This window comes from Etheostoma cragini, chromosome 15, assembly GCF_013103735.1.
Source record: "Etheostoma cragini isolate CJK2018 chromosome 15, CSU_Ecrag_1.0, whole genome shotgun sequence".
Classification (NCBI taxonomy): Eukaryota; Metazoa; Chordata; class Actinopteri; order Perciformes; family Percidae; genus Etheostoma; species Etheostoma cragini.
Genome location: NC_048421.1, coordinates 24775182 through 24789772, shown reverse-complemented (window position 1 = coordinate 24789772; position 14591 = coordinate 24775182). Strand labels below are relative to the sequence as shown.

Sequence of the window (14591 nt, the reverse complement as noted above, 5' to 3'; positions counted from 1 at the left end):
GACCACTAAGGTCTATATAAAAGAGACTTCAGATACAGTATTAGGAACCACTAAGGTCTATATAAAAGAGACTTCAGAGACAGTATTAGGGACCACTAAGGTCTGTATAAAAGAGACTTCAGATACAGTTTTAGGAACCACTAAGGTCTATATAAAAGAGACTTCAGATACAGTATTAAGGACCACTAAGGCCTATATAGAAGCATCCAAAGAGCACCATGTCATAAGACCTTTAACTGAAGTCAGATTAGCTGATAATCATCATTTACAATAATTTATCGGGGATTGGTGCCACTATTTTGACTTGGTCAGGACAATTTGTACGGCAACCAGAGAAGAAAAGACGTTACTGGACCTCTCATCTAGCTTTCCCTTCAAGGGTGGGTGGAGAACATGACTCTCACATCTCTGGACTATCAACTTGATATTTCTTCAAGTTGACAGCTTCTTTAGACATGATATTATTCTTAGGCTATACTGCACATTTTGAAATTTCTCTAAATCTTTGGTTTATTAAGACTACATTTACACTACCACATTGGCCGTCAGACAGTCTGGTCGGTGTGTTCCGTGCCATCGTCCGTTGGAGGGGCCGGCCTGACACGCTCGGTCGGTAGGCGGGCACTTTTTGAATTTCTGGAGAAACCAGACATACGTGACACGTTTGTCCAATTAGCTGACGTCGGCGGCCAGCATCGCTTCGGTGTGATTTTCAATCACAGAGTAACATCACAAAAACGTTCTGTTTCCACCAGCACACGCATGCCGTGTATGTGAATGGTCATGTGATATGCGTTATATATGATGCAGTCGTGTTAATATGGACAGAGATTAGTTCTGCAACCGGAAGTAGTAGTAGTGTAGGTGTAGCCAAAATCTCCCCCGATCATTGTTACTTTTACTATATATGACATTTATATGCAGGCATTTTATTGCACCACCAGATGACAGTGTAAGACAGCAAAAAACTGGACATGGGAACAATAACCCACAAGTACAGTTTATTGATCGTCACAATATTTTTCTTTGTCCTCATTCTTTTTTTCCAGTTACCTGCTGGCGCTAGTTCCACGTCTCTCTTGACAAACGCTTTCCTCTTCTCCTCCAGCATCTGACTCGGTATCAGCCCCGTGCTACCACCCTCCACATGACGGCCCTGTAAAACACACACACACACACACGCACACACACACACACACAATATTCATTAGAACCAACAGAACACAAAAAAGTAAAAATGTGTACACGTGTTTTTTGTACTCCACCTGCCACCAGTTGACATCATCCTGGTTAACTATCTCCAGGATGTCTCCTGTCTCAAACCTTAAGCCTGCTTCCTTACAGGGAATCAGGTTGTCGTTGGCCGGGTCGTAGTCATAGTGACACTTAAAGAACACCTGGAGAAAAAGATACGGACCTTTATGTCCTCAAAAGTACATTTGACAACGTATGCTATTTATATTTATAACAGTTGCCAGCAATAGGTCATGGTGTATGGTACTATAACCACATGTGCCCACTCTGTGTGGAGTGTGTTTTGTCACCTTTCTAGGCAGTATGGGCTCATGGTAGCTGGGCAGTATCTTCAGAACTATGCTCACACTGGCTGCTTGCAGCTCCTCTTGCAGCACCCTGGCATCCCGGCCCACTTCTCGTCCATTCACCTGCCATCACATTGGATAAAAGAAAGTTTCTGAACGGACACATTACCAGCCACATTTGCAGCACTTGTAATGGATGGAGACAGGTTATCAAGGAGTTTACAAGTATTGCAAGAGTTTGGGGAGCCAAAAACAATGAACTAGAGGACCTAGGACAGAGCTCCACTGTTAAAATCAGACAAGGATACACGTTTACTAATGTTTTACCTTTTGACACAGCCAGGATATTTACCCGTTTTCCCAAGCCATTTTCACCATTTCCATTGCTTTTGTGCGAGGCTAAGCTAACCAGCATTTGGCAGTAGCTTTATATTTAGCATACAGGCATAAAAGTCATCATCTCATCGAATCAATCTCCTAATTTTCTCCCCAAAATATTGAACAATTTCTTAAAGAGAGCCAGTTGAGGTGGTTCAGGCATCTGGTAAGGATGCCTCCTGGGCCCCTCCCTTTGGAGGTGTTCCAGGCACGTCCAGCTGGGAGGAGGCCTCGGGTGGAGAGATTATATCTCCAACCTGGCCTGGGAACACCTCCGGATCCCCAAGTCAGAGTTGGTTAATGTGGTACGGGAGAGGGAAGTTTGGGGTCACCGGCTGGAGCTACTCTCCCCCGCAACTCGATACTGAATAAGAGGATGAAGATGGATGGATGGATGGATGGATGTTTTTTCAAAGTGTGAGGCCACCTGTGAATGCCCCCCATCCCCCTCTCATTTCCAACCAATCACATATTTAATCCTGGCCCCAACTGGTAGCAACCCAGGTAGTGAGCAATTCACACTGAAATTGACACAACCCTACCCTGATCTAACCAACCTTGCGAACTGGGTCGCAAAGCCGAGTAAATAAAGGAGGGTTAACCCATTCAAACAAATACACAGTCGACCTAGGTATAACCCTGATTGAGCATTGGTGTGAAAGGGGTAATAGTGTTTCTGAGAGATCAAACCAAGGTTTCAAAGTTAAGTCAACAGACAACTACTGGAATTTTAAGGCACCTCCATAAGTAAAAAGACCGGAAGGGGTATGTAAAGGTCATACATAGTTAATGGTCTTTCTTACCTCTTTGATTATATCTCCCACGTGCAGCAGTCCTTGCTGGTCTATCATTCCTCCATGGAGGATGCGGGCTATGATCAGCTCACCACCCTCTACTTTAAAAGTCACACCCTGAAAAATAATTAATGTAGGCTACTATTTATATCATCATTAATAATACAATCAGCACGTACACCACAGTAGTAAGTGAACCCACACATGACCTACTGTTGCACAACATTCAATAATATTGAAGATTCATAAATCTTTTTCAAAAAGAAATACTGAGCAACAGTTCTTCTTTTTGAAAAGATTTATGAGTACTTTTACTGCATCTTTGAATTACTGATTAAATGCTACTATAACAAACATTAGGAGTGCTTGGAGCAGAAACCTAAAAACCTACATTAAAACCTTTACCATTCAGCTGTGTCAAGTGTTTATACTTTAAAGTTACCTACCAGGTTCTCTCCTGCCACTTTTCGTATGCCCACCATGCGGACTGCGTCTGGTGGAATGTTTTGTTTGTGGCCATCCTCTTGCTCATTATCCACAAAATCACGTGGGCTAGGGGGTGGGCTATCGCATGCCTGGGACGCCACTGAATCATGAGTTTCTAGCAGAGACTGACAAACCAAAAAAGAAGAAATTCAACGTAAGACATTTCACAATATCTCACAGTATTAGGGCTGGGGATGACATGCATTTCTCAATTTGATTCTTTCCTAATCGGTGCCAATCTGATTTACATTTTAATTTTCCTTAATTGCGATTCTGGAAGTATTTTTAAATTTCTTTTCCTTTTTAACAAAAAGAGACAATTTAAAAAAATGTTTACTAAAAAGAATGCACATCACGTCAGTCAGTCTGACATTTTCTTTTAATTTGTAAAGAAGAACTACGAGTTTTACTACATGTACTTTCTGCATTTTTTGCTTTGCTTTGGTGGAAACAGATATGATGTAAATCATGCAATGAGAAAAGAGTCTGATCTTAAAAATATACATATACATATATATATATATATATATATATATATGTATATTTTATTATCAGATTTAACAAAACTACCGAGAATATACTATAGTTTTACATGTGTATGTGTGTGTTCTACACCTTGAAGTGAGGCTGTGTGAGTATGCGGGTGAGCTCAGCTGCGGTGTCGGAGTGGTGTTTGAAGGGGTCCAGGTCACAGAGGATCTCTTGCAGGAGCTCTACATTGTTCTCCCTCACTGGCGACGGACGAGGCTCCTTAAGGCTTTCCTCTTGCTCCTAACAAACAAAGACACACCTATGGTTTATAAGGCTCTGTGTCTAATCTCATTATAGGGAGAAACAATAGCCGGACCAATATCCCTGATTAATAAACAATAAAAATAAAATACGTAGAACTGGATACACATAAACACAACAATATAAAAGTGATGTGTCTTTACAATCCATGTGCACAAACACATGCCAGTAAGTCTATTTAAATAAATATTGATGTAATTAAAAGTGTTTATGTGTGTACCACACCAGAGGGCTCTCCATGATGCCTTTGAGGTAGATGAGGTCCAGGTCGTTGGCCGTGGTGGAGCTGGTAGTGGTGTCACTCATAGGGTCCAACACCTGGGGGACTATCTCAAACACACACACACACACACACACACACACACACACACACACACACACACACACACACACACACACACACACACACACACACACACACACACACACACACACACACACACACACACACACACACACACACACACACAGGTCACAACTGGTAGAACTGTTAATACGTGAAAGTCCCTTATATTATTAAAAAATATACATATATATGTATATATATATATATATATTTTTTTTTTTAATATAATATGTATTTAATATATATATTAAATAAATATCATATTAAAATATATATATATTTTATTTATATCAAACATTTCCCAATAGTGTTTAATTTAAAGCAACAGTAAATGTGTACAGTGGGGCTTGAAAGTTTTGGCAGCCCTGGTAAAAATGTGAGAGGTTTTCTTCTGATGACTCTTCCATGAAGACCATGTTTATAAAAGTATCTCTTAATAGTGGAATGGTGTAGCCTAACTCCAGTGTCTCCAGTTCTTTCTGGATGGACCGGGCAGTCTAATGTGGGTTTGGACTTGCTTTTCTCACAATCCTGCGAGCGGTTCTGCCTGATATTGTTCTTGGTCTTCCAGATCATTCCCAACAGAGGATATTGGCATCTGAAAAAAGGCTTTGCTATCTTCTTCTAGCCTTCTCCTGCTTTGTGAAGCTCAACTATTTTCAGTTCCAGTTTTATAGACAACTGCTTAGTTTTACTTAGCGTCATAGATTCTTATACTTGCTTTTAAACTAGGGCTGCCCAATTTTGGAAAAATATCATGATCACGATTATTTTGGTCAATGTTGAAATCAAGATTATTTAAACACAATTATTTGTTTACTTCTGGAAAGATGTTTCAATTGTTCACCTTAAAGAGTTAAACAAATCAATAGTGAAAACACCTAGAACTGTGAAATTACCCTTACTACTTTTCCCATTTGAACTTTTTGTTCATTCAGAACACAAGACAAAATCAGAGCTCACTTGCAAAAGGTAATGTGCAAAATAGTCGATTATTCTGTTTTTGTGATTGTTAGGAGCCAATATGGTAACTGCGAAAACAGGTTGTTAATTTGAACAATTGCACAGCACTATTTTACACATTGAAGAATGCTTTGTATATGAAATGTGAAGGTGTAGGTGTGGGGAGGGGGGATGGTGGCATGAACAAATAAAACGTAGTCAAATGGTTTTAGGCGTCAATGAAGAGGGAGGTGTCTGGTCTCACCAGGCTCTGTCCTGGCTGAGGCCACAGGCATGGTAGAACTTCAGTCAATCTAAAGAGAGAGAGAGAGAGAGAGAGAGAGAGAGAGAGAGAGAGAGAGAGAGAGAGAGACAGGCAGAGAGAGATAATGGGGATACAATTGTGAAAATAGACAAATACTACTCTCTGTGTGTTGCCGTTGCTCAAAATCTTGCTTTGGGTAAACACAACAAAGTTGGAGCTAGCGAGCTACACGCTGAAAATGGCAATAGCTCACGTTACCGTTTCTGTTATAAGTAAACTTCATTTCATATTGTATGTGCCGTTTTCTTTTTTTTTTTTTCTTTTTTTTTAAATCGGATTAGTCACTTTTTTCAAGTTGAGGATTTTCTTTTATTAGGGTGATGACGTCATAAATATGACGACAGATATTTAAAAGGTGATATCAAAAACCTCAATAAAAGCTTTGAGAAAAGGGAGGAGAATGTAGGCGGAGCTAATCTATACATTGCCATGACAACAGAAAATACAATGGTAATTTGGGGTAGAGAGAGTAGAAAAACAGAGGCACACTCACACAGAAAATCCCTTCTTCAGCTTTAACTATCTATCTATCTGGCAATACTGCTGCTACAGCTCGCGGCTGACAGGGAAACCATCGGTTTTGTTTTAACGTGCACACGCACACATACACACACACTCACACAAACACACACACGCACACAGCTGCGTACACTAGAGTAGGCATTATGCAACACTTCAGGCAAGAACAGGAAGAGTGGAAGAGAAGATGAGGTAAAAAGAAAATCTTTAAAGACGTAAATATGTAAAATTTGAAGAGGAGAAGAGGATGGAGGAATGACTACAATGACTACATGAAAAATGGGACTTACATATTCCACCCACTGTTATCAATCTTTGTCACTGATTACATGCGAGTGGATGACAGCAAGCGGGGTTGGAAACCCCTTTGGAGATAGTAAATCTTAGGGCTGCACAATTAATATAATTTTAAACAGAAAGATTTTTGGTTTCCACGATCAATTTTGTGTGATTGAGCAATATGTTAAATGCTTCAGTTCATAGAACGCTCCAATTTTTTCTCCAAAGCCCATCTTCTGCTCCGTAAACCATTGTCTGATCATGGGCCAGTCAAAGTTGTTTCCTGCACCGCGCAGCTTAGTTTCTAGATGGAGACAGTCACAGAGGACAGAGTAACGGGAGGAAAACTCAACAGATAGCAGTTGGTCAAACGTCGTACTCAAGGATTACCAGTTTACCAGTAAACGCAACATTTTGTCCCGTCCGTGTTGTTTTTCAGACAACAGCAGTGACCAGTGCTAGTAAGTGTCTGTTAGCTCACAGGGCTCTAGGGTGCTAGTTAGAGTCTGTTAGCTCACAGGGCTCTAGGGCGCAAATAATATTTTTCCTCTAAGTCCGCTGCAATGTTGTTGTATATGGATATGGTTTAATTTTGCGTACATGACCCATTTGTTCTGTAAATGTGCTGTATTTATATAGCGCTTTTCTAGTCTTAACAACTACTCAAAGCGCTTTTACATCATACAGGAAACATTCACCATTCACACACATTCATACGGTGTGGCCGAGGCTACCGTACAAGGTGCCACCTGCTCATCAGATACACACTCACACACATTCACGCAACTCTGGGTTCAGTGTCTTGCCCAAGGACACTTCGACATGGGATTTCAGGGCTGGGGATTGAACCTCAAACCTTCTGATTGGCAGGCAACCGCTCTACCACTGAGCCACAGCCGCCCCTTAAACGCCTCTGTAAAGCCGTCCCTGTGTTTGGATCTCTCCTCTACTCTCTCTCCTCTTACTCTCCGCACAGCCCTGCCACACAGCGGCGCCGGTCCATAATTCGGAAATTTGTCTACAGTTTTAATTGATATTAACACAGCTGTATACTGTTGAACAGTAGGGGCAAACCTGTATTTGTACCAGTGTTCTCTGGTCCCTCTGCTATTGTGGCCGCCACGGTGAAGAACACAGAAGAAGTTATTGAATGCAACTAACTTTATTTCTTTTACTTTCATTTACATGTGTTGCAGCTGTATGTCTATACACCCTTACTATAAGAGGAATCTAGCACAATATGGATGTGAAAGCAGTTATGACTAGACTATGTGACAATAAAATTTGTTTTGGTTAAAGTCAACAAATAATCGTGATAATTAATCGTGATCTCAATTTTGATGAAAATAATCGTGATTATCATTTTGGCCATAATTGTTCAGCCCTATTAGTAGGCCTCAAATGGTCAAAGCCAAAAGTATTGAAAAAGGTAAAATGTGAAAATGGAGCCTAAACAGGCTGGACTGAACAGACACTGGTTTGTGCAGTCTTCTGAACTATAAGTACTGTAACCGTCAAGTACTTTAGGGTTAGGCCTAACCGATGGCCTTCCTCTCTTCACTGACGGTCACAATCCAATCTTGGACATGGAGCCACTGCAGCGCGAGACTCCAGCTAGCCATCTGAAACGCTATTTTACTGAAAAAGGCACAGGCATAAATAATTAGGTTGCATAGTCACTAATATGGTCAGAAACTCTACAGTGCTCAATTACCTATTTTGAGAGGGAAATAGACCGCAAAGGCATGAACAACTCTGTGGGGACCATCCACCAGACCAGCGGGCGGGTGTTGGATTGTTGTCGGCCGCGGCAAGCGAGAAGGGCTGGGGGGAAGCAGAAGAAGAGTCGCTAGCCTGGCTAATGAAGGCACCACACCGATCACAACTACAAAGACTCACCAACGCCAGAGAGATCACACACAAAATGGATAAAGATGCTACAAATAAACTCAAGGAAGTGCTTTGTGAGGAGTAATAGCGTAGCCGGGCTGAAAACACTCACTCATCCCAGACGGCAGCTATTGTAGCTCCATTTAGCTAGCACCGATTTGGCTTCTTTTTTTCTATTGGCAGGTCTCGAATAGTATTAGTTATCGAGATTACCGTAAAAATTGTTGGGAGATAATTTAATTTGCATCTGTCTGAACAAATAGCCAGGCCTACCTGTATGTGAGCCAGGAATTCTCGGGCATGTAACACAGCTCTCTTCATCTCGTGTGCATTTATGTGCTCGTCCGAAAACAAACACCCCCACCGCCACACTCACTTCTACTCAGATTTAGATCTAAATTGTCACACACACACACACACACACACACACACACTTACATCTAACCCTACAAACACGTCAGATACACAGGAAAGATTCACATCGGCCCTATTTTGACATCGGAACGATACCGATGTGTAAAATATTGACCATATCGGCGGCTGATATATCGTGCACCACTACTAAATAGTAAATTGAATCGTAATCCCAATATTTGGCAGAAAAATCGCTATTAGATTGACCCCCCAATCGTTCAGCCCTATTAGTTAGCATATTAAAGCAGTTTGGACAATGTTGTCAACTGTCAAATTAATCACCATATATTTTGATAATCGAATAATCAGTTTGAGTCATATTATGAAAAAATGTTCTGATTGCAGCCTGATAAATATGAATGTTTTCTTTATGTTTTCTTTCCTCTGTGACCATCAAATGAATATCTTTGAGTTGTGGACAAAACGAGACATTTAAGGACGTGATCCCGGGCTTTGGAAAAGCCTATTCTATAATTTTACCTTTTCTGACATTTTGTAGACCAAACACAACTATGAAAAGCTGGTTTTGGTACAAAGTGCAGCATAAAAGGAAGGATCTGCAGTAGGGTTGCACGATATTGACAAAATGTCATATTGCAATATCAACTATGAATAGGATTGGGCGTCAAGAACCGATTCCTACTTAAAAGGATTCCACTAGAATTGTTTCTTTATTGGAATCGTTTGGAATCGTTTAAATTTGGTTTCAAATCCGATCATCGTTTTCCAATTTAAAATGCACATATTTTGGTTTCCGTAGCAGCAGGTGCTTGTTGTGTTGCAGCCTTGGAGCATAGCGGCACTCTATTCTGGCTTTATTTTACATTGAAAAAGCTGTAAAACTGCCAACCACCATTCAATCAAAATATAACTTTCCTCTTATTTGTGAAAATTTGCATGTTACCCGTTTCAACTCATCCCCTCAAAGAATCGGAATCAAGAATCCATAAGGACCAGAAAGAAAAAGGAAGAATCAGAATTGGAATCAGAATTATTAAAGTCAAAATGATGCTCAGCCCAAATTATGAATATGATGACATTGACATCAATTGCGATATTTTAAGCCATTTTTAAAATACAAAAGTTACGGGAAAACCCAGCGTAACAATATTCATTGATTCAAAACAGTATAGTGCACAGTGAGACTTATAAATGAGTCCGTCTGGACCACTGGTCAGTCCTGAATTCCATCTGTCCGACTCCAAATTCTGCTTCCGGGTGAAATAGGTGCGGGAAACGATACTGTGTTTTAGCATCGCTGCTTGATACAAAAGTAAACTTCCACCGTTCTCCTTTTACGTGATTATTCCTCTCTGACCCTTCCCCTTTAAGACAGGTAGCCATGTGGGCAGCGTGTGTATGTGACGTCAGTCCGACGGGGGTTATTGTTTTGGGAAGTGAGACTCTCTGTGTGTAGTGAAGTCCCGTAGGCAGCAGCTGCCGCTGACACAGTGATGTCATAGTTTTGATGGGTAGTCAGTGAAGCTACAGTAGTCAGTGTTTTACGCTGCAAATATGAACTAAATCACCTGATTAATGTAACATAATCACAACGTTTCCCAGCCATTTCTCCCCGCAGAACCAGCCAGGCTAAAGCTAATATAGTTAGCCTAAGAAACAAGCAGAAAGCTGCAACCAGCCAGGCTAAAGCCAATATAGTTAGCCTAAAGAAACAAGCAGAAAGCTGCTACCATCAATCCTAAAGCTGATATAGTTAGCCTAAAGAAACAGGCAGAAAGCTGCTACTAGAAAGCCTAAAGCTAATATAGTTAGCCTAAAGAAACAAGCAGAAAGCTGCTACCAGCCAGGATAAAGCTAATATAGTTAGCCTAAAGAAGCAAGCAGAACGCTGCTGGCAGCCAGGCTAAAGCTAATATAGTTAGCCTAAAGAAACAAGCAGAAAGCTGCTAACAGCCAGGCTAAAGCTAACATAGATTAGCCTAAAGAAACAAGCAGAAAGCTGCTACCAGCAAGCCTAAAGCTAATATAGTTAGCCTAAAGAAACAGGCAGAAAGCTGCTATCAGCCAGGCTAAAGCTAACATAGTTAGCCTAAAGAAACAAGCAGAAAGCTGCTACCAGCAAGCCTAAAGCTAATATAGTTAGCCTAAAGAACCAAGTGGTCCGTCCGTCCCAACTAACGTTACAGTTGGGAGCCACGACGCTGGAAACGTAACACTAATCTACTACAGAAGTCTGTGTCTGATCTAACGTCATTTCCACAGATTTAATTGTCCTTGGATACACAGAGTGTGTTGCTAGTGAGCGGGACTCGCAGTTCTGATCGATTTATCAAACTAACAAGCTGGCCCCGCTAGTCGAGCACAACCTGACATTTAGAGAAAGCAACATGCAGTCACGGTCATCCACGTTGCCTGGATTGATCGCAGGGAGAATCTTTTTTCGCAATGTAAGATTTTTCCAACATTGTGCAGAATTAGTCTAGTAGTTCATTCAGGAGCTTCTTAAAGCCTTATTTTTGGGGGGGATTATTTTTTGGGGCTTTTCTCTTCATTATGAACTGACACTGGATAGACATGAAAGGGAGAGACATGGGGATAACACGCAGCAAAGGGCCGCGAACCCGGGCCGCGAACCCGGGCCGCTTCAGGACTCGCCAACATGGGGTGCAGGCTCTTACTGGGTGAGCTAGAGGCCGCCCCCTTTTTTATCCACTGTGTGGATGGGCATCGTATCTTTGGCCAAATAATACGTAATAGCATTGGTGAGTTTGTTAGTTCTTGTCGTATTTTGGGCTGCTAGCGAGGCTTTATTGGCTTGCTCTGGCGTATTGACGTTTTTTTGGGGGCTAGTATCACGCACTCCTGATTGGTTCCATTTAGATGTCTCTCTCTATTTCTTCATTTACACTGTCACTCTGTCACACAGTCAACGGACGGGACACATCGCTCCACAAAATAAACTAAATATTGCATACTTATTGTGACACTTTTGATACAATATTGTTTAACAGGATATTGCAATAACAATATTGAGTCGATATATCATGCACCCCTAATCTGCAGTATAACTTCAGATAGTTGAGAATGGAGAAGCCACGTCTGGTCCTGCCCTGTTAATTTATGTTCTTCTGTGTTCTATAAAAGCCAGTTTCTCAAGAAACATTTTACTAAGCACTATTACAACCCAGTGGGAGTTGTAACAATACATCCATCTGGATTGACATAATGATACCATCAACGCGCAATAGCGCATTAACAAAACGTACAGCGAAAGGTTGTGCAATCATTTCAGACTGTCCTGCCAACCTGGAACATTTTAACATCAATGTACTGGAACGTTTCTTCACTCTGATCTCCCTGAAGTGACTGCTGTGTCAATCCTATCGGCTCTCTGCAGCAGGCGGGGCGGCTTAGTTCCCCCCCCCCCGTGACATAAACACACACAATAACACACAGTGGATGCAGGAAAAACTGGAAATGAGACATCCGGGGCGACCTGAAATGATGACATTGCTTCTCGTTCTTATAAGTGCAATGATAATTTAATGCCCAATAAGTCCTTTATCAAACTGTAAGCCACTGTGATTGGTGGGCAGGGCCCTGGAACAAACGCTTTAAAAACTGGTATCGTGGCAGACTTTGGGACTTTGGTAATTATTGTATCGTTGTCATACGAATCAATGCAATATTGAATGGTGATAAAATGTGTAGTACTAAAAGTAACCTAGTACTAAAACAGAAAACCGTGCTGTACAGGGTGGCTTTTCTCTTCCTTTATTGCGTGTCCTAATTGCACTTTTAATGGTGCCTGTTTGTTGTTGATTATAATTTTTTTTTTATTGAAAATGATTTACATGATATATAAAGTAGGAGAGGAGAAGATAAGAGGAAGGAAAGCTTGCTCAGCTACTGTTTAGCTGAACAACAGTATGAAAAGAGCCAAAGACCTCAGAGGGCTGTGAGCTCCATCTGCTACCCTCTCCCTCGTCATCTGGCTTCTCCTCCGCTCTTTTTACTTTCTCCCTCATGTCCCCTTCTCTTTTTCTCATCCACGAGATCAACAACTCCCCCGTTGCCCCATCCTTCCCCAAGCACTTGTTCCCCCAATGTTCCCTCCTTCCTCTCCTCCTCCCTCCATTACTCCCTTTTAATTCCCCCTCCTCCATCACCTCCCCTCCTCCCTCCGTCTCCCACATCATCCATCTGTTCAGCTGCTCCAGTATGTAAAGAAACAAATCATGCCATTTTACTCACTCACTCCCACACACACACACACACACACACACACACACCCGCATTCTTGCAATGTCTCGAAAACATAACTTGGTTTTAACTGTGCTCCCTGTGTGTCAGATTTATGTAGACCTGAAAGTTGCACCCCCCACCCCCCCTTCCTCTAGGCTATTTTCTGACATTTTCAGATGATAATCTGTACACCTATATGAGTGTAGGGTGTTTGTGTGTGTGTCGAAATGGGCAGTAGGTGTCAAGTGCGTGGTCACGTGACCCCATCAGTAGCCTACGGTTTGTGTGGTTGTGTTACTCTCTTTGTTCAACCTTTTCAAATGTCAGATTTTGTATCCTATTCAAAGTGTAGCCTACCCCCATCTCTCTCTCTCTCTCTCTCACACACACACACACACACAGACACAGACACACACACACACACACACACACACACACACAAACACACACACACACACACACACACACTGCCCAAAAACAATGCTACCCTGACACATTGGCTATTAAATGAGACGCACCATTGTAGGTCCAGTGGACCGTTAACGTTAGCTGCTATCTTACGATACACGAGCTTCTGTGGCCGGAGAAAGAGAAAAAAAAGCACAATGCGCTCAATGCTCAACAATAACTGTAATATATATCAATAAAGCCGCCACGTTTATGTGAAATAAAATGCCGTTAACCTACCTTTCAACACAATGAGGCTGTCTGCGATGTCTCGTGCGCTTCTTGTTGTCGTCTGGCTTCTTGTAGCCGTCAAGTTAGAGGATGGTGTCAACAGTGGCAGGAAAACGCATTATGACTTCCGAGAGAATTCCAAAATAAAACGGTTCTGGCAGCTCGGTTTTTGCAGCTTACATGAAGTTTCAGTAACAAAAACATTGTCCAACTATTGTTTTTTTCATGCAGTAAACTGGAATAAACGTTTGGCATAACATTTATAGTATGTAGTAGGTGTTCATTCATTTAAACCTAAATTTGCATGCACCTATTACCGGTTAAGTTCTACATATTCTTGGGAATTTGATCCCTTCTTTTAACCGTCACTGTGCGATATGTATTTATCAGAGAATCTCTCACCATCTGACAGTATTAGGAGTATTAAAGGGCCAGTGCGTTGTTTTTCGTTTCGTTGTTGTTTATTATAAAACTCCCTTGTCATCCTGCAGGTTATATTTTTTAATAGCTAAATATTAGGTTATATTAGATTAGACTCTTGTAAAAGCCCCAAATAAACATTGTGTGACTGGCCTGTTCAAAAATCAACAGACCCAGACCCAGGCTCTTGGTGGCCAGTTCTCTGCCAGTGCTGGTTGGGGGTATGACTGTCCTCTGGACTCCATAGAGAAAGTGGGGGAGAGAAAGATGTTAGCTAAGCTGACATCCATCATGGACAACACCTCCCCCCACACATGACACTGTGGGGTGCCTGAGCAGCTCCTTCAGCAGAGGACTGATGCACCCCCGGTGAAAGAATGAGAGGCACCGCAGGTCAGACTCTACAACACCTGCACCGCCTGATGGCTCTATGTATATCTGTACATAGATAGCTGTAAATAGATTTATGTACATCTGTACGTATTTATATTTTTCCATTTTGAGTACTTACTTTGGTAATATTATTTATATTATGGTCACACTTCAATGTAATTTATTTCAGGATTACTTACTTTTGTTAT

The 14591-nt window shown here is 41.5% G+C and overlaps 1 protein-coding gene across 1 annotated transcript in view; it reads right to left on the bottom strand.

Annotated features, from left to right (window-relative positions):
* Positions 1-13678, bottom strand: part of LOC117958524 (MAGUK p55 subfamily member 2-like) — a 17798-nt gene extending 4120 nt beyond the window's left edge. The window contains exons 1-9 of the mRNA XM_034894970.1: positions 13600-13678; positions 5545-5593; positions 4217-4317; positions 3815-3970; positions 3160-3324; positions 2723-2830; positions 1545-1664; positions 1266-1397; positions 1054-1156 (exon numbers count right to left, since the gene is read on the bottom strand). Of these exons, the coding sequence (XP_034750861.1) occupies positions 1054-1156; positions 1266-1397; positions 1545-1664; positions 2723-2830; positions 3160-3324; positions 3815-3970; positions 4217-4317; positions 5545-5575 (916 nt within the window). The 5' untranslated portion in view covers positions 5576-5593; positions 13600-13678. The remainder of the gene's footprint in view (positions 1-1053; positions 1157-1265; positions 1398-1544; positions 1665-2722; positions 2831-3159; positions 3325-3814; positions 3971-4216; positions 4318-5544; positions 5594-13599) is intronic.
* Between the last annotated feature and the right edge of the window lie 913 nt (positions 13679-14591).